The sequence below is a fragment of the Neofelis nebulosa genome, chromosome 2, assembly GCF_028018385.1.
Source record: "Neofelis nebulosa isolate mNeoNeb1 chromosome 2, mNeoNeb1.pri, whole genome shotgun sequence".
In the NCBI taxonomy this organism is placed as follows: Eukaryota; Metazoa; Chordata; class Mammalia; order Carnivora; family Felidae; genus Neofelis; species Neofelis nebulosa.
In genome coordinates, this window is record NC_080783.1 from 178,945,676 (window position 1) to 178,971,805 (window position 26,130).

General features: G+C 48.5%; 1 protein-coding gene across 2 annotated transcripts in view; it reads left to right on the forward strand.

The window, feature by feature from the left end:
* GLIS1 (GLIS family zinc finger 1) overlaps positions 1-26,130 on the forward strand; it is a 229,927-nt gene that overhangs the window by 117,673 nt on the left and 86,124 nt on the right. For both annotated transcript variants that reach the window (XM_058717313.1, XM_058717314.1), the window contains exon 3: positions 21,278-21,455. In XM_058717313.1, the coding sequence (XP_058573296.1) occupies positions 21,278-21,455 (178 nt within the window). The remainder of the gene's footprint in view (positions 1-21,277; positions 21,456-26,130) is intronic.

Below are 26,130 nucleotides of genomic sequence, written 5' to 3' on the forward strand. Positions count from 1 at the left end.
TTGATTTTATTTTATTGTATTGAGGAAATTCTTATCTATTCCTAGTAAGCTGAGAGTTTTTATCATGAATAAGTATTGCTTTATTGCTTTTTTTTTCCATCTGTTGAGCTGATCATATGGCTTTTCTTTATTTTTTTAATTTAGTGAATTATGTTGATTGATCTAAAACCTTGCATTCTGAGGATAAACTTTACTTGGTCATGATGAATTATCTTTTTTATATATTGCTGGATTTGATTCACTGATTTTTTAAAATAATAGATAACAAACTTGATATCTTTAACCATAAATATGAAATTTTATTTTATTTATTCTTTTTTTTGAGAGAGCATTCAGATGGGGGAGAGGGGGAGAGGGAGGGAGGGAGGGAGAGAGACGGAGAGAGAGAGAGAGAGAGAGAGAGAGAGAGAGAGAGAATCTTAAGCAGGCTCCACACTCAGCACAGAGCCTGATGCAGGGCTGGATTCCATGACCCTGAAGTCATGACCTGAGCCGAAATCAGGAGTCAGACAGTCAACTGACCGAGCCACCTAGGTGACCCATAAATATGAAATTTTAAAGAAAAAAGTAAGAAGTTATTTATAAGCCATAAAAAGTCCTAAACGATGGGTAAAGTAATAAATAAATTAAGAAGTCATGTATGCAGCCCTGTCACAGCTGTGTGTTAATTGCCAGAGATAAACAATCTCAAGTCACTAGGTTTCTTGAGAAGTTAGCAAAAGAATCCCTTAAAAAGAAAAGAGTTGGCAAAATAGGAAATGGCATAAAATAATGATTTAGAAATATGTATATTAGATTCTTGAGGCTGCTGTAGCAAATTACTGTAAACTTTGTAGCTTAAAAACAACAGACATTTATTCTCTTACCCTTCGGGTAGAGTCTGGCATCAAGGTGCTGGCTTTGGAGGCTAACGGATAGAATCCGATCTTCGCCTCCTCCAGCTTCTTGTGGCTGTTGGCGTTCCTTGACCTGTAGTTGCACTGCTCTAGTCTCTGCCTCTGGGGACACATTGTCTCCTCTCCTGCGTGTGTCTCTCATGAGGATGCTTCCCATTGGCTTTAGGGCCCCCAGGATAATCCAGGAAGATCTTCCCATCTTAAGACCCTTAACTTCATTACATCCGCAAAGACGGTATTTCCAAACAAGATCACGTTCACACATTCCAGGGATTTGATGTGGGCTTATCTTTTCGGGGGCCACTCTTCAGCCTATTACACAGTGTAACTTTAAGATTTCCTGTATGAAACAATGGTACTTGATTTCTGATAATGAAATAAACTGAATAAATACTAAATAAGAAGACTAAATCAATCTATGATCCTTGATTTTGACCAATTTAATACTTTTTAAAATGCTAGTCTGAACACAGAATGAAAACTTACTAAAACTAAAACCGTCTCCTCCAACACAAATTGTCATCGTTATAAATGGTTAAAATAAACAAGTTTTGGGTAACTGTTTGGGTAATTTGGGAATATTGCCATTTGGCAAAGTAATTTGTGGCTAATTGGCTTTTGATAAATTGGTCATTTGACATGTTGATTTTTGGCCAACTGGCTCTTGGAGAAGTGATGTTCGTCAAGTTGGACTGCCTCCCACATGGGCCTGGGGCTTGATGTCTGGGGCCAGGCTGTGAGGCCCACACGGGCGCCTGGCAGGCTGAGCGCCTGGTCCAGGATCCAAAGATCATCTTAGATCAGGAGGGGAGAATCCCAGAAGACCTGGCCACCCCCGCTTCATCGTGAGACGCTCCTCCAGGAGATTTAGGAGCTACAAATAATTAACAGAATGAGAGTGACCTTTCATTGACTGTGTGCTGGGCCCCGGGCTAAGTGCCTGTGGCATTTGACCCCTACAGCAAACCTGTGCAACAAGCATGATCGTCTGCATTTTACAGTTAAGGGAGGGGGAAGTTCAGAGAGTTTGGGTTACCTGGCCATGACCACACTGGCAGATGAGTGGCAGAGTGGGGATTCCAGACCAGGTAGGTTGTCTGTCTGTAAAGCCCATGCTGTTAACCACTTGGTCAGAATGAATCAGATACAGTCCTTGTTCTTAAGCAATTGCTGGTGCAGTCAGCTCATTCAGAAAGAATTTCTGTGGGCCTCATTGCAACCTGACAGTGAAGCCCTTTCCTGTTTCTCCAGATGAGGAAACCGAGGCCTGGATAAGGTGTGAGATTTGTGGAAGGTTGCACAGAGGATCAGCGTCAAAGCTGGGATTAGAACCAGGCGGGGCCTCATTCCTCCTCCATCGGCCACCTCCACCTCCAGCCCGGCTCCTGGATTTCTGCTCCTTTGTGTCCTTTGTGTTGTCTCTGAAAGTGGGACAGACCCCAGAGGCCTCCCTGCCTTCCACCCCCCAGCCCTCCTTGTTTATGTCCATGTTAATGGGCCTTTGCAGGCTGGTCCAGCTGCCGGGTGTGAGCCAGCGAGCCACCTGGCGCTGCGTCTGCCACAGAATGTTTACGGTGCGTGGAGCCGGAACGAAACAACATCCATCTTGTTGACTCTGCTCCCAAACACTGCACTCATTCATGGCCGGCCCGCTGACAGGGTCCCTGTGCTTGGCGGTGAGCTGCCACGGCTCACCCGGCAAAACCTGGCAGCCAAGCAGGGTGAGGAGGAAGCAGGCAGCCTTTGGGGACCTCACGTCCTGAGCCCAGGCCCTCCTGCCCCTTTCTGTCCCCACTCTTCTCTAGCCAGATGCCTGGATTAAGATGGTACCCTGCAATGTCAGGGTTGGCCTGAAGAAATGATGCTGTGACACTGAGCTGGCATCAGAAGCACAGGTCAGTGATAGCCATAGGCTTCGGTGAGGCCCAGTGGGGCCATACAGGTTACCGTGAGGTGCCGTATGGTCAAAGCCAGCAGCCTAGCAGCCTGGCATCCTAGAGAGAGCCTGGGCGTGACCCCAGGCAGTTTACCGGCATGGTCCTCATTGCCTCCCAGACTTAGTTTCTTCATCTCTCCAGTAGGGTTAACGATGACCTCTGCCTTCAGAACTGATGGGAGAATCCTTGAGACGCACTCATAAACCAAGTTGTGCCTGCGAATGTCTTATCTCTTCCAGGAGGCTAAGGAGAGTGTTACCCCCTCCAGCCACCATTAAGAGGTAGAAGTGAGGCACCATGGAGTGAGTGCCTCTTGGGGACTGCAGAGAACTGGGTCTGATCCTGACTTGGCCACTGTCTGTGTGAACGTGGACAAGCCCCCTTGCTATCTGTGGTCCTCAGTTTCTCTTTTCTGTAAAACAGGAGGCTGAGATTAGATGATCGTTGTAATAGAGATTTTAGCCTGTTTTAGCCCTGGCATCTTAACATCAGAATGACTGAGGTGATGCTTCTTAGGATGTGTGTTTGTGGTCCCACTGGGAATGGCCTCCCTGGGCCTGTGGGTTGTCCTGTGGGTGGGGCATGGGATGAACACTATAACCCTGGCTAAGGGGTTATTCCAAGTCTAGAATCAAGTCCCAGGTTGGCTTGTTTCTAGGTGTGTGACTCGGGAGAAGTCATTTCACCTTTCCGGGCCTTGGTTTCCTCACCTGTAAAATGGGCTAACTGATCTATCTAGCAAGACTATTGGGAGGCTCATGTGACCCACTTAGCATAGTACTCTGCCCTACCAGGTGCGGACGTAACTTACGCCACGCAGTAAGGGCTCAGGAGTGGGACTCCCAGCATTCCTGGGAGCAGCCAGTCGCAAGGCAGGGTCAGGAGGAAGTGGCCACGACGCTGGAGAAAGGATGAGTACCAAGGTATGCCGCCTCATCCTTGGGGATGGGGGGCACTTCAGTACTGGTACTGATCTGTCCTGATGTCCTTCTGTATTTAAAGGTCCATGTCACTCACCACTGACTGGCTCCTGAGGGCATCACCAGCGTCTGGCTCATCTCAGTGTCCAGTACCCAGGCCTGGCTCTAGTAGGAGTGTCAAGGAGGGATAGGTGCTGTTCTCAGCACATTCCAGAGAAAGCCTTGGGTTCCTTTGGGAGGTGGCAGGCCCCAGGGTAGTGAGGAGCCCCAAGTGCTAGGGCCTGGGTTGGGGCGGGGGAGGCTGGGGCCTATCCAAGACCAGCCCCTCCTCTGGGTTGTGAGGCCTTTGACAGGGAATTCAGTATGGCTGTCTGGGTCTAGAAAGGACACGAACATTTAGGGGCACCTCCAGTGCACTTCCTTTATTTTATAGGAAAGGAAACAGGCCCAGGGGCTGGGAGCTGCTCAAGACGTGCTGTGAGTCTTCAGGGAAGCCTAGAATGCCAGGCTCGGCGTCCCTGCCCAGGGGGCCTTTCCTCGGACTCTTGACCCCAAGTGTGAGATATGGGGTCAGCACTGAACGTGAGGGCCACTGGACCAAAATACACCATTGATGCGTTTACTTGTAATGAGAACCTGCCTGCCTCCCCACGGAGGTGAAATGTGACCTCGTGGGCAGACTTTTCTGCAATCACAGCAGCCACGAGCATCCTCGAATGGGCTGTCCCTCATCAGCTGCGTTTCCTAGAAACCTCTTCCTTGCAGCCTGCAAAGTCCGGGCGGTGCAGCTGGGAGCAGAGCCCGGGCTGGGCCAGGGCTGCGTCCACCCACACTTCCACCACCCCACAGAGGCCTGCTGCTGTTTGGAATGAAAACACTGCTAGGTGCTGCTTCCCAGACCCTCAGACACGTTTGTGGATATGTTTGCTGCGTTTCCATCCCCCACTTCTCAGGGGAATCCGTGGGTTTCGGTCAGTAAAGCTGTAATGGCTGGAGCGGAGTCTGCGCCTGGCCGGCCCACCCCCAGGGGCTGAATCTTAGAGAAAAGGCTTCTTGTCTCTCTTGCCTTTCTAGATCTGCCTTTCCTGGCAGCAGGGGTTCACGAGTCATCCAAGGCCTCGTTCGTGGATGTGTTCGCTTCCGCAGTTTTTCTTCAAGTTTCCACCTGAGCCACACTGCATGGTGCACGGGGAGCTCTGACGGGGACCCAGGGCCGGGGCGGGTGGCGGCACAGGGGGCATGTGTGGTGTGGGGGGAATGGCAGGGACTCAGAGGAACAAAGAACAGGCCAGGTCTGTGAGCAGCTGGCCTCAGCTGCAGCAGGGAGCATGTTGGGAACGGCGGGAGAGGGGCTGGGGCCAACAGAAGGTGCTCCGTCTTGTTTTCCTGGCTTAGACATTCAGAAGCTATCTCATGGGTTGTGGGGCCTTGGAGGGTGAGGAGCAGGGGGGGGCTGGTCAGACTCTCGTGCTTTGGAAAGACCACCTGGCTGCTGTGGGGTGCAGGGATTGCATTCAGGGAAGAGGGGAGACTGTCGTCCAGGTGAAAGAGGTCGCTGTTTGAACTGAGGCAGAGATTGAGAGTGGTTAAGTGCGGGAATGGGGGGCTGAGGGAGAGAAGAGAGCTGAGTTGGGGAACATTGCAGGAGAGTGGGGAAGGTTTGGGGTGGGGGAGGAAAGGGGGTGCGGAGGTGAGCTCAGTCTCAACCCCCCAGCCGCTGCTGATCAGCCAGTGCCAGGGACTACACCTGCTGGAGCCCTTTCTATGGCCTGCCTCTCTGGGGGCTTCCCAGAGTCATCGTGGCACAGCCCACCTTGTGTCCCCAGGCCCCTTCCCTGGGGACCCACCTGGGAACCATGCACCTGCCTTCTTGACGGTCCTTCTGGGTTCAGGGCTCTCTCTGTGTCCCTGAATCCAGAAACGGACCATGAGATTCAAAGACCTCAAGACATGGGCCCTCCCTCTGTGTGTCTGAGCACTGTAGAATCAGACACACTTGGCCAAAAGGCTCTCCGGTACTCCCCTCGCTATGCGACTGTGGAGGAGGCCTTGCTTTCCCCATCTGAAAAATGAGTTGGCTGCGGTCGGGGGTTCACATCAGCGCTTCCTTTTTCTAACAGGGCCCTTCTTGTCCTGCCTCCTTTACTCTCCTAAAATGAAATTCACAGATAATGTAACCCGCCTACACCATAATTCTTAAAAATTCCATATAATGTTTCAATTGTATTATAAAAAAGAAATGAAAGGGAAGGAACTCCTAAGTAACGTGCATTTCCCTGCATAAGCTGAGGCACAACCGTGCCAGGAGACGGGATGAAGTCGTCAGCTGCCTGCACCTGCGTGTGGCATCCCCAAACCTGCCAGCTACAGACACACAGACATCACAAGCTGAGTGACCGAGGGTGACGTGATTTTCTGAAATGGTGAACAACTCCTGGGAAAGTTCCAAACAAAACACAAGCCAGTCTTTCCTCAATTTACATGGTAGTTCCATTCCTGGAAAATTCAGTATATGTTAAGACCATGAACAAGTTGTTTATATGTAAGATGGAGCTATGTTCTAGGCATTGGTGGTGAGGTTGCTCATTTACAGTTCTTTTAAGTATCTGGAAAGATATACAAAAGTTAGTGGAGAGCTGACCCTCCTTGGGGCCCATCCCTGACTCCTCCCCACTAAATGACAGTGACTTCCAGTCCTTGTGACCAACAGAAATTCCCCCAGTGATTTTCAGCATGCTCCCTGGGGTAGAACATACACTCTGGAGAGTCCCTGTTGCAGTGATGCCCCTTGGGCCTGGTGGGTGACAGTGCAGACTGGAACACTGGCTGTAGTTCCTCGACGAGGGCAGAGGAGGAGAGCAGAAAGGCTTCCTGGAGGAGAGGCCCTGGGAGCTGTGTGGATTCAGATCTGGGGTACCAAGGTCGGGAATTTTTTCAGAAGCCGAAGCAACTTCTATGACTTCTTCAGTAGGCTTTGCCAGCCTTTTGTGGCCTTAATACGAAACAAACCATCTTTTCCAGAGTCTGAAACTCTGATTCTCTCTGAGGGATGAGGAAAGGTTCCCTCTGCCTGCTCTGGGCTGCATCCCAAGATGCACCCTTTCCTGGAGGTCGAGGTGTCTTCCTGCAGGTGGTGGTATTTTCTCAGTCAAAACAACTGATCCTTCCCAGGGAGACCCAAGAGGGAGGATGGGGATTTTAATGTGCTGGCATCTCACATCCTACCCCACATTCCCCCAGCTGCCTGGAGCTGGGCATTTCTCCCTATTGTTATGTCTTTCTTCTTGTTTCATATACTTTTGAGCACTTTGGGGGAATATTTCATCAGTTAGGGGGAAGAGCCAGCATGAACATAGAGGTTAATTAGCCTGATTTAAAGAGAAAGAGGTTTTTTTTCTTTTTTTAAGTCAAGCATGAAATAATAAATATATGCCTCACATAAACATTTATGGTCCTGTATTTACTGAAAAAAAAGACAGGTGGAATATGTTTGTCTTTGAGAAATTTTTATAGATTCAACAGTCATTTCCTCTGAATTTCTTGTCATCCTATGACTCTTGGGCTGTTTGGGGCTTGGATAAAAAGTGGTTCTTGGTGATCATCACTTTTGCTTCCTGATGATTTGGACCAGCCAGGGTCGTGCGTGGGCTCAGGGCACTCTAGGTAGTGGCAGGACTTCTGATTAGAGACATGTGGGATTTTACAATCCCAGAACCAGAGAATCTCCTCGTGTCTCATCTGTGACATCACAGAATCTTAGAACCGTAGTAATTGAAATGCTTAGCTTTCTAAAAATGCATCATCTCAGAAGGAGAGAACTGTGGAATTTTAGAATCCCAGATGCATGGAAATTTCTCATTTTAAATTTTGGAATCTTGATGGCTCAGCATGAGAAAGTGTAGAAACAGAATTTTAAGAGATACCAGTTTATTAGCCCTCCGCTGCCCCCCCCCCAGTATATTTACATATGCTAAATACACATAATGCTTTCTTCAGCCAGCCCCTGGGTTCCCTCCCCACTCAGCCTGGAATCTCAGTCACTCCTGGGGAGTGGGGGGAGCACACTAGCAGTCATTTACAACCAATGTGGGTGCAGCCTTTCAGCCTTTCCCAAGGATGGAGCTGGGAGGGGGAGGGGAGGTGTAGAAGGAGAGGGTGGGGAGGAGGACAGGCTAGGAGGCTGTGAGACAGCAGGGGGAGGGCAGAGGCTCCTCTTGAGGAGAGGAAGCCCTGAGTCCTGAGGACGTACTGGGCAGCGCATCTTTCGAATCAGTTCCCTTACCTCATGTGAACATGCCTATGTCCTTTAGGGCTGTTCTCTTCTGTAAGCCATTAAGAGGACAGGTACCCAGAGGTCCCCCGGGCTGGTGTCTGGGCGTGCTCACACGTACCCTGCCCCGGAAGTGCTTGTGGTGGTCTGGGAGGGAAGGGTATGCTGGAAGATGGTCTGTGCCATGTTAGGGACAGCCAACTCCATCTTGGGTCTATACTCAAGGATGGATTTTGGCACAGATTTTTATTAAAATAATAGAAAATATTTTGGAATGTGTAATACAGAGATTTTCAAAAGAAATTATTTTAAAATTTGTGTAAGGTAAAATTCACATCACGTGTGAGTGTGAACAGTTCCATGCGTTTTGACAAATGCATAGTCATTATGTCAGGAGTGCAAACACCATTACAGTCAGCAATTGGGACAGTTCCCTCACCCCCCAAAGGAATGGCGAGTTTAGAAAACATTCCTATGATGAAGCCACCGCTCTCCCTGCATCATCTACTCTTTTCCTTCTAAGGTCTATTTTCAACACAAAACTCAGATGTGATCCCACACCATAGGTGAGATCTGGTTGCTCCTGCTTTCCCCCTCTGATGGCTTCCTGATGCATCAGGGTAAAACCCAGATCCTCACCAGGACCTTCCCAGGACCCTGCCAGTCAGGTCCAGCTTGCTCATCACCTGCCCCTTTCACCCCTGCTCGATGGGCTACAGCCACCCCTGGACTTCTTGTGTTCCTACTCTGGAGAACACTCCTACCTCAGGGCCTTTGTACTTGCTGCTCTCTCTGTGGGAATGCTCTTCCTCCTGGTTCCACCTGGATCTTTCCTTCTCTTAAGTTTCTGTGCAGACCCCTCAGAGACACCTGTCCTGACCATCTCCATCTCTGTACTTTCTAGCTTCTTACCCCTATTTTAATTCGCAACGTTTATCTCTACCTGATATTGTAGGATATATTTGTGTGTTTGCCTTTGAAATTGTCTTCTTCTCTCTTAGCAGAATGAAAACACTGGGAGAATAGGGATTTATCTTCCTCATTCATCCCTGCATTCCTGGTGACTGGTACCTAGAACACTGCATTTCTGGTGCCTAGTGCCTAGTCCTGGCACATAGGCATTTAGTGTACATGTGTTAAGTGGGTGAAGGAATTAATAGCATTTGATGTACATTTTGCATTTGATATTAAAGGAAATTTTGCATTTTTTTTACAACCCAGGTTATTTTCATGTCTATGGAATTTTGAATCCTGCCCTTTCCTTTGAATATACTTCTCATAAATATTTTCCCTTCTAATTAAAGCCTTTGATAAATCCAGCAAAACCTATCAGATGCCTCGTGATGAGGCAAATTCATATAAAACATGATTGGCCGTTGCCTCTGCCCTCCATCCCTTCTCTTCACAAATGGGGCTTTGAGATTGTTCATTTCTCTGAGGCTTGCAAGGCATGCTGGTCTTAGGAACTGACCGCCTCACAACCACATGAGACTTTCTCAGTTCCTTGTGTGCTGTGTATTTTGTGGTAAATGGGCTATTCCCAACATATCTAATAACTAAGAACTTTTTTCCCACATATTAGCTGGAAAACCACCAAAAGTATAATTTTTAAATTATGTAATAACATAACTCTGTACTTCTAATTAATTACAGTTTTTGCACCACGCTATTGCATTATGGTGAGATTTTACTGTATCATGTTTAATGGCCACGTGAAATTTCTGAAGAACCTTACTGTGGTTTACCTAATAGTTGTTGTATTATTAGATATACAGGCTGTCTCCTACTCTTTTCTGTTATAAACAACCCTGAACTGGTAAATTAAGAGATTTGTTTGTTTGTTTTAACAAGAATACCAGACTGGCGAGGGTACAGGGAAACAGGTATTTTCCTATACTGCTGATGGTATCAAATGGTATATTCATATTACTTTTGGAGAGCAATTTGAACTGCAGGTAGCTAAATTCTTAAAATTTTGCATGTCTTTTGATTCAGCCATCCCACATCTAGGAATTTATCTTAAGGCTGTAAATATGGACGGACATGAAGACAGGTCTATAAGGACATTCATTACATGATGGTTTCTAGCTTTAAACTTTTCTAAACAGTCTTAATCCCAATTCTGGAGGCTAGGTTAAATAAAGTATGTACAACCATATGATGGAATACTAGACAGTCATTAAAATTATTTGCTGGAAGGGGCTTTTTACATTTGGCTATACCAAGTAAGTTTGTATAAAATATAAAAACCAACTGTTTGAAGACATCAGAGGACTACCAAGACATCCAGGGCTTGAGAAACCAACATTCTGAAGAGAAAAGAAATGCACTGATGTGGATTTGACACTCTGTACCACTTCTTCCTTTCAGGTATTTGCCAATTTGCAAGTAGTGTAGGACTAAGAGAGAGCTGAACAGCTTTCTACAACCTTACTTTGCTGGAGAGACAAAAATTGGAGTTTAGGGTTACCAAGATAGGCAGCTCTGGAAGGGCCAAGATTCCATGGAGACAGGAAGTGGCAAAATGCAAGCCTAACATTCAGTGTGTTGCTTTTCCTTTCAAAATATTTGTTGCTTCTTAAGTGGCACAGGCTAAGTGGCTGAGAAATCAACAGAGTATGGCAGTTAAGAGGTTGAGAAGCTAAGCAGAGCTTTCAACAGCTTCAAGTTCTAGGAAGACACATACTGAAGTTTAGTGTCAACCAAGGAAGAGGAGCCCTGGCCTCCCAAGCTTTTAATTGGGACCCCTGAAGGGCAGCATCCTAGGAGAAAGGATGAGCAAGACATAGATCTACTTTTACAAAGACTTAAGCCCAGCTTTAAAGCAGCTAAAGCCTAAAGTGGATAAAGATGATCTTCCCCTCTTTTAACTACTTATAAGAAGCAAAAGAGGGGCGCCTCGGTGCTTAGCTGTTTGTTTAAGTGTCTCACTCTTGATTTGGGCTCAGGTCATGATCTTATGATTCATGAGATTGAGCCCTATGTCAGGCTCTGTGACAGTGTGGAGGCTGCTTAGGATTCTTTCTCTCTCTTCCCTCTCTGTCCCTCCCCTGGCTCACACAGACTCCCTCCCTACCCGCTCTCTCTCTCTCTCTCAAAATAAATAAACATTTTTTTTTTAAAGAAACAAAAGGAAATTCTCTCTTAGGAAGGTAACATCATCTGAGGCCTGTAAAAATTTCATACACAACATTGGGAATTTAGTCAAAAATTATCTGGGATACAAGGAAACAGGAGCAAGAGGGGGAGAATCATGATAAAAACAGATTCACAGGTCCACATTTTGGGGTTATCAGACATAGCATTTAAAATAACTGTCATGAATATGTTTGAGAAAATAGAGAAATGGAGAATTTCAACATATCTGAAAGCTGTAAAAATAAATGAATTGGAAAATTAAAAGATACAATAAGCTTAAGGACTCAAAGGTGGATTTAATAGATTAGATATGGCTAAAAAGAAGATTAATGGATTGGAAAATAGATTAGTAGACAATATCTAGACTGAAGCTTGAGTTTAAAAAGATGGAATACAGAAAAGAGCATAAGAGGTTTATAGAACATGATGAAAAGGTCTAACATACATTGTTTCCCCAGGAATGTAGATGAAAGATAATGGGCAGAAGTAATATCCACAGTGATAATGGCCATCAGTTTACCAAAACTGACAGAAGACATCAAGCCACATATTTAAGAAGCCCTATGAACTTCAAGCAGAATAAATACAAAGAAATTCACATCTAAGGGTGCCTGGGTGACTCAGTTGGTTAAGCGTCTGACTCTTGATTTTGACTCAGGTAATGATCTCACTGTTTGTGAGTTGGAGCCCCACACAAGCTCCATGCTGAGAGTGCAGAGCCTTCTTGGGATTCTCTCTGTCCTCTCTCTTTGCCGCCCCCCCAACTCACTCTCTCAAAATAAATAAACTTAAAATAAAAGAAAATCACATCTAGGGACATCTTAGTCATAGTCAAACTGTTGAGAATGAAACGTGAAGAGAAAACTTTAAAAATAGAGATGGGGGGCAATGTAGTATCTTGAAAGACTTAAAGATGACTTTTCAGCAAAAATGATGAACTCGAGAAGACAGTGGAATGAATCTGTAATGTACTGAAAGAAGGTGACTGCCAACCTAGAATTCTATACCCAGCAAAAATATCACTCAGAAGTAAAGGTGAAAAAAGAATATTTTTAGACAAACAAAAGTTGAGAGAATTCTTTGCCAGCAGACTTAACAATTTTTTTTTCAACGTTTTTTATTTATTTTTGGACAGAGAGAGACAGAGCATGAACGGGGGAGGGGCAGAGAGAGAGGGAGACACAGAATCGGAAACAGGCTCCAGGCTCCGAGCCATCAGCCCAGAGCCTGACGCGGGGCTCGAACTCACGGACCGCGAGATCGTGACCTGGCTGAAGTCGGACGCTTAACCGACTGCGCCACCCAGGCGCCCCCAGACTTAACAATTTTTTAAATACCTTTATGTAGAAAGAAATTGACTCCCATATGGAATCAGTAGAAGGTAAAATATTTGAATAAATATAGACTATATAAAACATTGATAATATCTGGTGAGGTTTAAAAATATATGTAGAATTAAAATACACACAAGAATAACCCAGCGAGAGAGCAAGAGAAAGAAAGTGTGTGTGTGTGTGTGTGTGTGTGTGTGTGTGTGTGTGTGTGTAGTCCTGAGGTTCTTGCACTTTGCAGGAGATAGTAAATATATTAGTCTGTATTAGACTGCATGCAATAAGTCTACAATGGAGACTATAATTGCTAGAAAACCACTAATAATAAAAGAATGTGTGTTTAGCAAGTTAATAGATATAGAAACTGGTATGATAAAAAAAAATCCCTGATCTGAAAGATTGCAAGAGAGAAAAAGAATAGAGAGTAGGTGGGACAAATAAAACACAAGTAGTAAGATTGTAGATTTAAAGCAAAATATAAGTTACTTACATTAAATGTAAATGGTATAAATGAACTACCCAACAACAAAAGTTGTCACAGTAGATAAGAATTATTTTCTAGAAGAATATTGTATTAGTAAGGATGCTTTTTGTTTTAAGTAACAGAAAACCCATTTGAGATAGGCTTAAAGTTGTATAGGAACTTCACTCTTCACACAAAACGTTCTTAGCGCCACCAATGCTATGATTTAGTGTCTCTTGGTTTATTGTTCTTGCCTTCCAACCAACTTCCCGTGGGAAGACAAGATGGCTCCCCCTAGCTGTCAGGGCCTCATGCCTCCTCACTTGCATGTAAGGGAGGAGAGGCTGCTCTTTCCCCAGTTGTCAACAGAAGTTCCAGGACTCTAGTTAAACCAACTTGCATTATGTGCCAATCACTGTGGCACTGTGGCTGGCAAGAGAACGTCATGGTGATTGGTTCAGGCTTCCACAGCCCCCTCTGGAGTGGGTTAATGAGGAAACAATGAGGCAAACACTCACATGGCGTCTACTATGTGCCAGAGGTACTATCTATCGTAGGCATTTTACGTGTGGTATAGGAACCCATTTCACCTTCATAAACCGGCACAGAGATGTTAAATAGTTTGACCCAGACAAGGTCACAGCTAGGAAATGGAAAAACCAGGATTCAAACCTAGTTACTTAGGCCCCAGAATCTGCATCCCACATGCTATCTATACTAAGTCTCCTTCTCAAGCCCCATAGATATAGGAAATATGGGACTCTGTTAAGGAATGAATACTATGTGTTATGGACTGGATGTTTGTGCTTCCCCAATCCATATGTTGAAAGCCTAACCCCCAGTATGACTGTAATTGGAGATGGGGACTCTAAGGAAGTAATTCAGGGTAAATGAGGTCATAAGGGTAGGGCCTGATCCAATACAATTAGTGTCCTTAAAAGAAGAGATACCAGAGGGTATGTGCATTCACTCCCTCCCTCCTTCTTGCCCTCTCCTCTTCTCCTTCTCCTCCCTCTCTCTTTTCTTTCTCTTTCTCTTTTCTTTCTGCATACACTGAGGAAAGGCCATACGGAAGACATAGTGAGAAGACCACCATCTACAAGCCAGGGAGAGAGCTCTCACCAGATACCAAATCAGCAGGAATCTTGATCTTAGACTTCCTGCCTCCAGAACTGTGAGAAAATAAATGTCTATCGTTGAAGCCAGCCGGGCTGGGGTGTTTTGTTATGGCAGCCCAAGTGGACTAACACACTGGGGAAGCAATCACTGCATTGCCTCTAAATCCCTTCATGATGGGCAACAACATCAGGCCAATCCTGCCTTCCAAGTCCGAGAGAGCTGGGCTTGCATCTCCCGACTCCACCCTCTGCCAGCTGCGTGACCTTGGACAAGTCAGTTACTCTTGCTCTGGAAAATGGCATTGGTAATTCTGGCATGGAAAGAGCCTAGTACTTCTCAGGTTTCACTAGTCTGAGTTCCCGTAAATAAATCTAGCTTAGCTTTAAAGGGGGAGTTTATAGAGTTTGGGGGATGTGGGATAAGAGACGATGGGCAGCCATGAGCCCGGTGTGAGGCCTTGAGCATTAGGCTCTGCGGCTCCAGAAGCCCTGACAAGATTACAGGCCCCCTGATGGCTGTGAATGCCCCAAGGTGGCTCCAGCGTGGGTGAGTGGACCTTGGCTAGCTCATCCCACCTGGTCTGTGGACATGAGAACAAATCTGGCTGTGTGCCTTCCTGCTTCTCCTCTTTCAGAAGCCCTCACCTCCTGCTGTTTGCGAGACCTTTGGGTTTGGTGAGGAGAGGGAGGTATAGGGTTCCTATACCACACATAAAATGCAGCCTGGTGAGGCCAAAGGGGTCCTGCAGGGTGGCAGTGCGGGCCCTGCTTCTGCTGTGTGTCCTGAGAGAACCACTCGCCCTTCCTGGGCCTGTGAAGTGGAGCCTCTTGTCTCCCACTCTGTGGGATCTCTAGTGTTCCTCCTGCCCTGGCCTGGCACTCCCACTACTCAGAGGGGAAAGCTGAGGCTCAGAGAGGGGGCCAGGGCCCTGCTCTACCCTGACCGAGCCTGCAGAGCCCAGGCTCAGACTCAGGACCCCATTAGCCTGAAGTTGCCCTTCTTTGGCCATTAGTGCTCACTACTTGGCAACACGCATTTCTGTCCCAAGAGACACAGGTCACCCTGGGAAGGCGATTACTCTGTCTCCTCAGCCCGTCAAGAAAGTAAAACAGAGGGACCTTTTCTAGGGTGCTGCACCCACCGTGCCTCTAAATACATTAACTCATTTACTCCTCACTGCCTTTTTCTGGAGCTGGGATTCTTATCCCTGTTTTACATATGAAGAAACTGGGGCTCAGAAGGGTGAGGTAGGTCATCTAGGGTCACATAACCTGAAAATTCAGGGTAGGGCCAGGGCTTCAATCTGGGTGGATGTGTCACAAAAACAAGTGACAGTGACAGTCCTTCCAGCCACCCACCTTTCCAGGGTTTCCAGGCACCTCCTGCGGGTCCAGCCGTGTGCTAGGAATGAGGGGAATATCTCCAAGGGGGCCTTGGTGTCTAAAGAACCTGCTTACTGTGTGACCAAGATAAGCCTGTCCTTCATCTAGGTTCATGTTTTCTGTATGTGAAGTAAGTTGGACAAAATAATGTCTCAGGAGGCATTGACATTTAGCAGCTCTGGGGCTCCACAACTCTTGTCCCGAAGGTTTTTATAGACTTGTGGGGGAGGCAGGGTTCTAACTGCACTTGAAAGCATCGGTGTGGCAGTACAGAGTGGTGTAATCTTGATTTTGTGGTGACATGGTGGAGATTTAGAAATAAAATATTTCAAGTACTTGGCATGCGCTGGGTGTGCATAAAGTACACCTTGAATGGTAGCTGTTCACAGAGACTGCTGTGAGCTGAGGTAGGGGAGCTCGGAGGGCAGGGAATATCCTGGAAGGAGATGCACTGCTCCCAAGCTCTGAGGGCCCAGAGGAGTTTGGGGGGTGTCAGGCTGTCCTCACTGGGTGGGTGAGGATGTGTGCAGCATAGCAGCAAAGCACTATGGGAGTGCAAGGTAACGCCCAAGTGGAGGGATGGGCCCAGGCTGTGAGAGCCCCCCATCCAGGCCAAAGGGACTTCATTTATTGAATGCCTGCAAGGGACCAGCCCTGCATTCAGTATTTTCCAGGGGTTTTCGCATCAACTCCACCTTCTAAAAATCTCCACGTATTACAGATGCAAGAAGGTGCGATGGTTTCATATTTTGAACCTCTGTCTTTCTAACTGCAAAAACCCTATGTCTAAATGCTGCATGAGCTCAGGGGTTGGCAGATTACAGCCCCAGAATCAATGAGCTGTTTTTCTAGATAAAATTGTATTGAAACAAAGCCCCATTTGGGGCGCCTGGGTGGCGCAGTCGGTTAAGTGGCCGACTTCAGCCAGGTCACGATCTCGCGTCTGTGAGTTCGAGCCCCGCGTCGGGCTCTGGGCTGACAGCTCGGAGCCTGGAGCCTGTTTCCAATTCTGTGTCTCCCTCTCTCTCTGCCCCTCCCCCGTTCATGCTCTGTGTCTCTCTGTCCCAAAAATAAATAAAAAACATTGAAAAAAAATTTAAAAAAAAAAAAAAAAAAGAAACAAAGCCCCATTCATTCATTTACATATTGTCTGCGGCTGCTTTTCACTGTTGAGTAGTTGTGGCAGACTGTGACCTGCAAAACCTACAATATTTGCTGCTTTGCCCTTTTTTAGAAAACATTTGTTAGAGTAAAAATGTTTGCTAGACTAGATAGCTAAGTCAGAAGATTCAGTGTATGTCTGAGCCCTATACTTGCTGTGTGAGCTTAGGCAAATTGCTTGCCCCCTCTGAGCCTGCCCAGCCAACTCTTGACAATTGTGGTGAAGGTCACAGGTGATGGCTGCAAAATGTTTTCTATACTGTGAAGTGTGGTACCCTATCGCCAGCCTGGCACCTGGTGGACAGTAAAACTCTGCTTGTTGGTGAACGAGGAACAGTCATTGTGCAGGCCTTCCTAGACCCAGCTGCTGGCTGCTCCTGGGACCGCAAGGAGGTGGCATCTGGGCCTGAGATGCTGAATGCATCATTGTTCTTCTCGTGCAGACTTGGCAGGTTTGAGCATAAATTAAAATTCTTGTGGGGAGTCACCTTATATGTGGTACCACTTTATAGCCAAGTCATTACGGTAATTTGCAAAACTCTCTGGTGTGTAACTGGAGTCATTTGCTTCAGATTTGCTGGCTGTGACCTCATTCAGGCTGCCCGGTCCTGCATTTGGTGACCCTTGAGCCTTGGAGACTTGTCCTGAGTCTGGCCTCAGGGTTAACCAGACCTGACATTCTGGGGCTAGAATACAGGGGCTTTGCCTCCCTCATGGATAAATAGGAGAAGAAAATGATTATCATTATCATTCTCATTTCTTTTCAAGTTCTGTGAGCTAGGCACCATGCCAAAGGCATTGTGTCCATAATCTCGTGTGATTGTCCTCACAACCTTGTGAGTAGCTGTTAGCACCATTTTACAGATGAGAAAATAGAGACTTAAAGAGGAAACTAAACCAAACCCTTACCTAGTCCCGGGGTGCCATCCAGGCTGTGCTGTGGATTTGCTGTCTGACCAAGGCAGGTCCTTTCCTTCTCTGAGCCTCAATTTCTTCATCTGTTCATTAAATGAGTGGGCAGTCGGTTCCAGCCCTAACATTCTAGAATTTCTCACTGACTTATAAAAGCGAACATAGGACTTCCTCACCCTCCAAGTCTCCAGTGAAGCTTCATTTACATGGAAACCAGGTCTAGTATCTGCTCTTGGCTCCAGTGGCACAGAGAGAGACATGGCTGCGGGCATAGCCCTTCCCAGGGCACCTCCCTCCCCCAGCCTGCCTCAGAGCAGCAGGGCCAATGTGCCCTTCTCATTCCTCTGCCTGTGCAGGGAAAGACTCCGCCCTTGCTCCCTGGAGATGAAGAGTGAGCAGGGATGGTTCTTGGGATGCCTTTGGGGACGGAGAAGCAAGATACCAGTAGGCGGGAGGGCAGTGGGAGGCCCCCTGGCTGACTGGGACCCGTGGTGGGCAGTGGTAACAGCATCTCTGGGACACACATTATAGTCTATGGTTTAATTTCCAGCCTTTGAGAAAGCAGGTGGCCCAGGGAAGGGTCTGGCATGGGCTTTGGGAGACCTGGGTTTGGGCCCCGACTGTGCCAGCAGTTGCCACGAGACCTGGGACAGTCGCTCGCCAGCTCTGATGCTCCCCTCCCTCTGCGAGTTAGGGAGGCTGATGCATTTATCCAGAGTGTTGTGAGGGTCACACAAGACAAGGGCTTGGATGGGCTTGGAGCCCTAAACAGTGCCAAACTGTGACCTGAGGGGCTCCTTCTTTCCTCCCTCCAAGAGCTGGCTTCTTTGTTTATTGTAGGAAGACATCTTACATATCCAGTGGAGAAGAAGCCAACAGGCCTTAATTATTTGTCGGGTAATAACTGTTTTTTCCCACGGAGGTGATGGGTTTGCATATCAGCTCTGCCCTTTACTCCCTGTGTGACTTTGGGTAAACCACTAGACCTCTCTGAGCCTTCATGTGCTTGTCTGTAGATGGAGTGGTCCTATCCTGTGACAAAGACTGAAGTTCAGGAGCCATTGGAATGGTTGTACTTTGACTTCCCACAAGACCCCCCCAACATGATCTTCATTGGAGTCAAAGGTGGGGATGCCTGTTTGGGGGTCCCCAGTTGTTCATCGGTTGGCTGAGAAGCAGCAGGACCGAACTCAAGCTTTGAAGTCTGAGAGATCTGGGTTTGAATTGTGACCCCTACCTCTTACCCCCGAGCCTGGTCAGAGGCACTTAATCTCTCCAAACCTCAGTTTTTCTCATCTGAAAAATGGCTCTAATGAGCCTGCCACATAGGGATGGACACTTGAAGGGAACCATGTGCCTCATGCCTAGGAGGGGCTTGATAAGTGCTGGGCTCCCCAGTGCCTTTCTGGGGGCTCACCTTCCATCGCTCCACACATACTCCTTAAGTGAAGGGAGGGTAAGCAACCCAGAGGCCCCCAGTGGGTCTGGTGGGTTTTTGGAGGAAGCTCAGAACCACCTCCCCAACCCAAAGACTGGGAGAAAGACCCTGGCAAAACAGCTCTGTGTGATGATTAAGCTTTCTTTGCTCCAAATGCTATTAATGGTCATAAAATTATCCACAGTTTTCTGAGGCCCAGGCCCAGGGTCTGCCTCAATGGGACGATAAAATCGCATGCAGAAACGATTTGGAAAAGGGAGAGACCGCCAAGCAGAGCTGGGGCTAAACGAGCGGCAGCCTGCTCTCATTAACTCAGGCCATTCACATTTGTTACCAGGGATTTCTTTTTAATTAAAAAACAACCAAGTTATTAAAAAATAGGCTTGTGAGCGGCTGGCCCAGCAGCAGCCGGAGCCAGCGGGAGTGAGCGTTCCTCGCAGCAGGAATGAGCCCAGGGAAGGTGACAGGCGCTTCTGAGCAAATCTTCATGCGTGCCCTCTCCAGCAGGCTCGCCTGTGCTTGGGAATGCAGAGGCTCAGCTGAGCCCCGCCTCGGCCCTGGGAGCATTGCTTCCGGGCTGCAAACTGCAATGTGTTCGGCAGGTGGATGCCTGGAACCTGTCAGAGCTGTGGGCACTCGGCAAGTCAGCACGGAGGCTCCAGCCCTGCTTCGGGTTGGGCGAGGATTAGGGTTGGGTGAGGTGGGTCCTTGAGGATGGGGTTGCATTTTTGTCTAAGAGGCTACTTTTTGTCACGTAGCGATTCAGAATTGGGGTTTGGGTGCGACAGACCTGAGCCAGAGATCCAGCCCAGACTCTTACTAGCTGTGTGATCTCGGGCAAGTGACATAAGCTCCCTTAGCCTCTGCTTCCGCTTTGCCTCTCCTCATCCTCAGTCTCGGCGGCTAAAATCAGGACCTGGGGGCAGCTCCCTGCTCATCTTAACGGCTTGTCTTGCTCAGAGTTGACCGTACTGGACAAATACCTGGGCCTGTTAATAATGCTTTATCATAGGGGCGCCTGGGTGGCTCAGCCGGTTAAGCATCCGACTTCGGCTCAGGTCACGATCTCATGGCTTGTGAGTTCGAGCCCCACATCGGGCTCCGTGCCGACAGCTCGGAGCCTGGAGCCTGCTTCGGATTCTGTGTCTCCCTCCCTCTGTCCCACCCCTGCCAGTACTCTGTCTCTTTCTCTCAAAAATAAATAAAACATTAAATAAAAAAGAATAATGCTTTATCACATCTGTAGGACACTTCATGCTTTTCAGAGTGCTGTTTGACAATGAGAACAATTTCCATTCCTGGAGCTCACCCACTAGGTGCCAGCACTGCCAGCACTGAGGGGGCTTTGCACCTCAGCTCTCAAAACCTCACGGCCATCTCTGGAGAGCTGGTGCGCCTGTCTTCATTTTACACCAGGGAGCGGAGGGTCAGCCTCGGGGAGGGATGTGTCCAAGGCACAGACTTGGTTAGGGGCGGTCGGGGCTCACCCCGAGGTCCATCAGGCCCCAAAGGCCGTGTCTTGTCCTCCTTAGGGTTATGGCTGCCAGGCGACAGGACAGAAAGACTGAGAACATAGCTTCCAGATTAACCCTCCTCGTGCTGTAGAAGAGAACGCTGAGGCCCAGAGAGAGGAAGTAGCTTCTAACAACTGTGCCTAACAGTTTTGTTACACTGTGTACAGTTTTTTTTTTTTTTCAGCGTTTTCATATCTTCTCCCTCAATTAGTCTTCATAAAAACCCAGTAGCTGGGCAAGGCGGGGCATGTGACAGTTAGGCTGTCAAAGAACCGTGGAGAATCGTGACGTGGTGCAGTTTGGGGAATAACGTAGATTGAGCTTCGGTGAGAACAAGAACAGATGCTGTTGAGCGAGCACCTGCTCCGAGACGTACAGATATCAGAGCTGCTCACCCGGCCTGCCGAGCAGGGCAGCCCCAGCATGCATCCGTGCACCTTGTCACATGAGCGCTCGGTGACCAACGTGAGGGTCATAGATGGTTACGTTCCAGGAGGCAGGAGCTCGTCTGCCTGGTTCTCCACTGTTTCCTGCACCTGGCTCAGGGCTCAGTGCTTGTGTCAGGGTCCTTTGACTACTGGAGCTCGGCATCCGCATCTAATTATTGGGGATTTTATTCCCGATCCTGCTGCTGATTATGGAAATTAAAAAAGGGATCCCCAGTGCTTTGAATGCAGCAGGGGTTCAGTTAGTGTGCTCTGTTCCACGCTGTGCCCCGGAGACTGCCCTCTCCCTGCACCCCTCTGCATGCTGTCTCCACTCACGTTGTCTCCTCTTCCTGTCTTTCTTTGCACAGTGAACGGGAGCTACGGCCACTGCACCCCAGGCTCGGAGAAGAGCCTGCTGGACCTGGACCTTGCGGAGGGCCCCGGCCCCACCTGCCGCCAGGGCCTTTTCCTCCCCGCGGGCACCCCACCACCCCGGGGCCACCCCCCAGCCTGTGAGAGGCTCCTGCACTTCCCCCACCCTAGCAGGTAGGTGCTCTATCCTCGCCCATCAGCTGCCTTCTGCGGACACTTCCTGAAGGTCAGGGACCTCACCTGGTCTGCCCGGTTGTGGGATACGCAGGGGAACTGTCGCACGGGAGGGCCGGGGACCAGCCAGAGCCCGGTAGCACAGTGGTGGCTGCCTGGTCTAGGCCTTGAACCTCTCACGTCGCGTTGCCTCATGAGAGACGGAGATGGTTTTCTTGGGGTGTCTTTCCCCATTGTGGAAGCTGAGGTGGCTTTTCACAGAGAATCAGTAATTTCAGAAGAGGATGATGCATGGTGGGATGGGGATGGAAAACCCAGCTCAGGGTTTGTATGCATTGTGCTGTCAAACCCTGGACTACTCCTGGAGGGAGGGGCTCCTCCGCCTGGGGCCATCTCCTGCCCCAGGAGGCCATACCTCGCAGAGCCCTCCTGCCAGGTGACCTTCATTCAGTGCTTGCACATCTCCAGTGACATCCACTTGCAGACAGATGTTCTATCAGATTGCATATTAGGCTGGAATCTGCCTCCTGGGGTCCCAGTGGTGCCTCTGTGCCCTCTGGTTTGTGACCTCTGACAGGCAGAGGTCAACCGCCGGCAGGCCGCTGTTCCCATAGCTCAGCCCCAGGGCCTGCACCTCACCGCCTGGGCATGCTGGCCGAGGCCTGCTTCACAGATAAGAGATTCTAAAACCTGGCCCAGTTGCCTGTTCGCAATTCATTCTTTTATCATTTATTAAGTATGTGCTATGCGCCGGGCACTGTAGGATGCTGGAGATGCCTTGGCAAAAGAAGCAGAGGGGCGCCTGGGTGGCTCAGTTGGTTAAGCGGCCGACTTCGGCTCAGGGCATGATCTCGCGGTCCGTGAGTTCGAGCCCCGCGTCGGGCTCTGTGCTGATCGCTCAGAGCCTGGAGCCTGTTTCCGATTCTGTGTCTCCCTCTCTCTCTGACCCTCCCCGTTCATGCTCTGTCTCTCTCTGTCTCAAAAATAAATAAACGTTAAAAAAAAAAAATTAAAAAAAAAAGAAGCAGAGAGCTCCTCAGTGGCATTGACGGTCCAGTAAGAGCTTCAGGTGAGAGATATTACTAAATAGCAGGATGCTTATTCTTCCACACGGAGCCTTTTTTTTTTTTTTAGCACATAGAATCCCTGTGGCCTTCATTGGTATTAGTGAGACTTCTGATTTCTAGGAGTGTGTTAGTCTGCTTGGGCTGCCCTAGCAAAACACCACAGCCTGGGTTGTTAAAACAACAGAAGTGTATTTCTCACAGTGGTGGAGGCTGGAAGTCTGAGGTCATGGTGTCCCCTCAGGCTTCTCTCCTTGGCTTGCAGACGGCCACCTTCCTCACATGGCCTTTCCTTTGCACGCCCTTCGTCTTCTAAGGATGCCAATCATATTGCATTAGGGCCTCACTCTTACAACCTCATTTAACCTCATTTACCCCCCCAAAGGCCCTGGCTTCAAAGACCATCCCACTAGGGGTTAGGATTTCAACATGGGGTTTTTGGAGGGACGCGATTGAGTACGTAACAAGGAGCAAGCATCTTTTCGACTTCAAGCCACGTGTTGGTCGGTGACAGGCCAGTGCATTTATCTGCTTGATTATTCACTGAGGCTCCCCCAGCAGCATCTGGTTTCTCCAGGGAAGTTCTTCCTATCTCAGGGTAGAAGCTATGCTAACTTAGGGAAAGCTAAAGCAGGTGGGATTTTTCTTTTATTTATTTTGATACAGATGATCCAAAATATTTGTCATTTTGAGTGTCATTTTGACGATTTAGAGCCTGTACCTAGAACCCCACATACGCATTGATCTGAGGAGCTGCTATTTTTTCTGCTGATGTGGCAGCATCATACCCCCTCATTTTCTTAAAGCAACAGAGGGCTCTAGCCCCTGTCCCACATCCAGTTGGATCCTGTCCCTTCTCCCTCCCATTGAACTGCCTTATGTTAGGGACCCCTCCCCTCCCTTCGTACTGCCCCCTTCCTGATCTCTGGCTCCTTGACCCACTGCCTGGGTTCTGGGAGGCCTCCTTGCCTCCAGCCCAGCTTTCTTTTTTTTTTTTTTTTTCTTTTTGCTTTCTTAATTTTTTTAATGTTTTTATTTTATTTTTGAAAGAGAGAGACAGGGGCACCTGGGTGGCTCAGTCGATTGGGCGTCCGACTTCGGTTCAGGTCATGATCTCGTGGTCCGTGAGTTCGAGCCCCACATCGGGCTCTGTGCTGATAGCTAAGAGCCTGGAGCCTGTTTCGGATTCTGTGTCTCCCTCTCTCTCTGACCCTCCCCTCCTCATGCTCTGTCTCTCTCTGTCTCAAAAATAAATAAATGTTAAAAAAAAGAATTAAAAAAAAAATTGAAAGAGAGAGACAGAATATGAGTGGGGGAGGGGCAGAGAGAGAGGGAGACCCAGAATCCAAAGCAGGCTCCAGGCTCTTAGCTATCAGCACGGAGCCCGATGCGGAGCTTGAACTCACGAGCCACGAGATCATGACCTGAGCCGAAGTTGGATGCTTAACCAATTGAGCCACCCAGGCACCCCGGGCCCAGCTTTCTAATACTAGTAAAAATGGCTCCCGCTTTCTGAGTGCCTGAAATGTGCTTGTGCATATCTCTCATTTAATCCTCGCTGCTAATGAGTGACAATCCTGGAGTACTTGCTATGTGCCACACACTAGGCCAAGCACTATTCATGTTATTAGCTCACTCAATTCTCGTCTGCCAGAGGGTGGGGAAATTGAGGTTAGAGAGGCCACAAAACCAGCCTGAGGTCACCCAGCAAGTGGTGAGAGTATTAAGTAATGTCAGCGATACCTTGATTTTGTCATTTCTGTGCTAAAAATGACTACCCGCCACTGCTGTGGTCAATAGAATGTATTTGTACATGCAGTTTGAGGTCTAGCCCCATCACTGGCTTTCTGGGTAACCCCAGGCAGGATGCTACTCTTTCTGGGCCTTGTTGCCTTACCTGTAAGGTGAGGATAGGAACACAGAGTGCACAGGCCGCCAGTAGTGTGGGAAGGTGCCCTGTGATCTGGCCGCTGCCTGCCCACCCGTCACGTTGGCCTCCTGGCTTTGGGACCCATGGGCTGCACACTTTCCCACCTTCATGCGTCAGCCTTCAGAACTCCCCCTTGATCGCTTATGTTTGCCAGAACTCTGTCTGCCTCTTAGCAGAGTTTAAGTGTTCCCACGAGAGCCGGTCCTCGGTCTCCCCTGTGAGAAGGGAAGCTTCTCGAGGGCAGGGACCTGGTTTATGAAACATCTCGTGTCCTCAGCATCACAGAGCACAGAGGGAAAAGCCTGCAGAGCGACCTCACTGGCCCCTAGCCCAGGCTGTAGCCCCTGAACCAAAGGGTGCATGGACCCCATGAGATCCAAAGACACCCTCCTTTCCGCTTGAACCTCTGCCCGAGAAACACTAGTTTTCCCAATTTCAGCAGCTCCCTTCCAGGGACCAGGATGACAGACAGAGTTGGAGTTCTTGATACTCACAACATTGAAGCTGCCAGGAAACGTAATGGTCATCAAATTACATCATTTTATATAAGAGGAAGCTGGGGCCCCTGGCAGTACATTGTTGTGGGAAAATCCCAGGCTTCTGATTCAGACAATCTAGGTTCAGATTCCTGCTCTAACACTAACTGCCTCTGAGGGCTTGGGCAAGTTGCTTCAGTTTTCCGAAGTATAAAACAGATGGTGGTCTCTCCCCCGAAGAATTCAGTTATGCATTCGGCAGATACCATGCATCGGTTCTGCTGGGGTCGGGTTGCGTGGGACAGCCTTCAGGAAGGTTCCTGGCATGCAGGGCTGCTCAGCAGTTGTTTGCTCTGTCCAGGGACCCCTGCTCACAGTTTCCAGAGATGTGATGGGAGTTGTCTGGGGAACCCAGGGCTCAGAGGCAGAGCAGGGCAGGAATCGCTGCCAGCCTTCCAGGGGCTGAGGGACCCACGAGGACAAGCAGGGGGCTGTCTCAGCTAGCATTTGGAGCCAGGAGACACCACAGCCTGAGCTGTCCCCTCCCCACCCGATACTCATAGGTGCTATAACTGTTCTCTTGATTGCTTCTCCTGTTCTCTTTTGCTGATTATTTAGCCTGATGCTAAGCTGGGTTTTTTTTTTAATGTTTATGTATTTGTTTTGAGAGAGAGAGCGAGCAGGGAGAGAGGCAGAGAGAGAGGGGGAGAGAGAGAATCCCACGCAGGCTCTGTGCTGTCAGCATAGAGACCAATGTGGGGCCCAGTCCCACGAACCATGAGATCATGACCTGAGCTGAAATCAAGAGTTAGACGCTTGGGGCGCCTGGGTGGCTCAGTCAGTTAAGCATCTGACTTCGGCTCAGGTCATGATCTCACGGTTCGTGAGTTTGAGCCCCGTATCAGGCTCCATGCAGAGAGCTCAGAGCCTGGAGCCTGCTTCGGATTCTGTATCTCCCTCTCTCTCTGCCCTCCCTTGCTTGTGCTCTGTCTCTCTCTGTCTCTCTCTCAAAAATAAATAAACATTAAAAGAAAAGAAAGAGTTGGATACTTAACCGACTGAGCCACCCAGGCACCCCCTGATGCTGTCTTTAAAGGGATTATTCCAAACAGATGCTTACCTGGGGCCCACCTCTGCCATGCCCAGGATGACAACCATATGGAAAACAGCTATGCTTTAATTTTTTTAAGCTTCACAAAGTCACA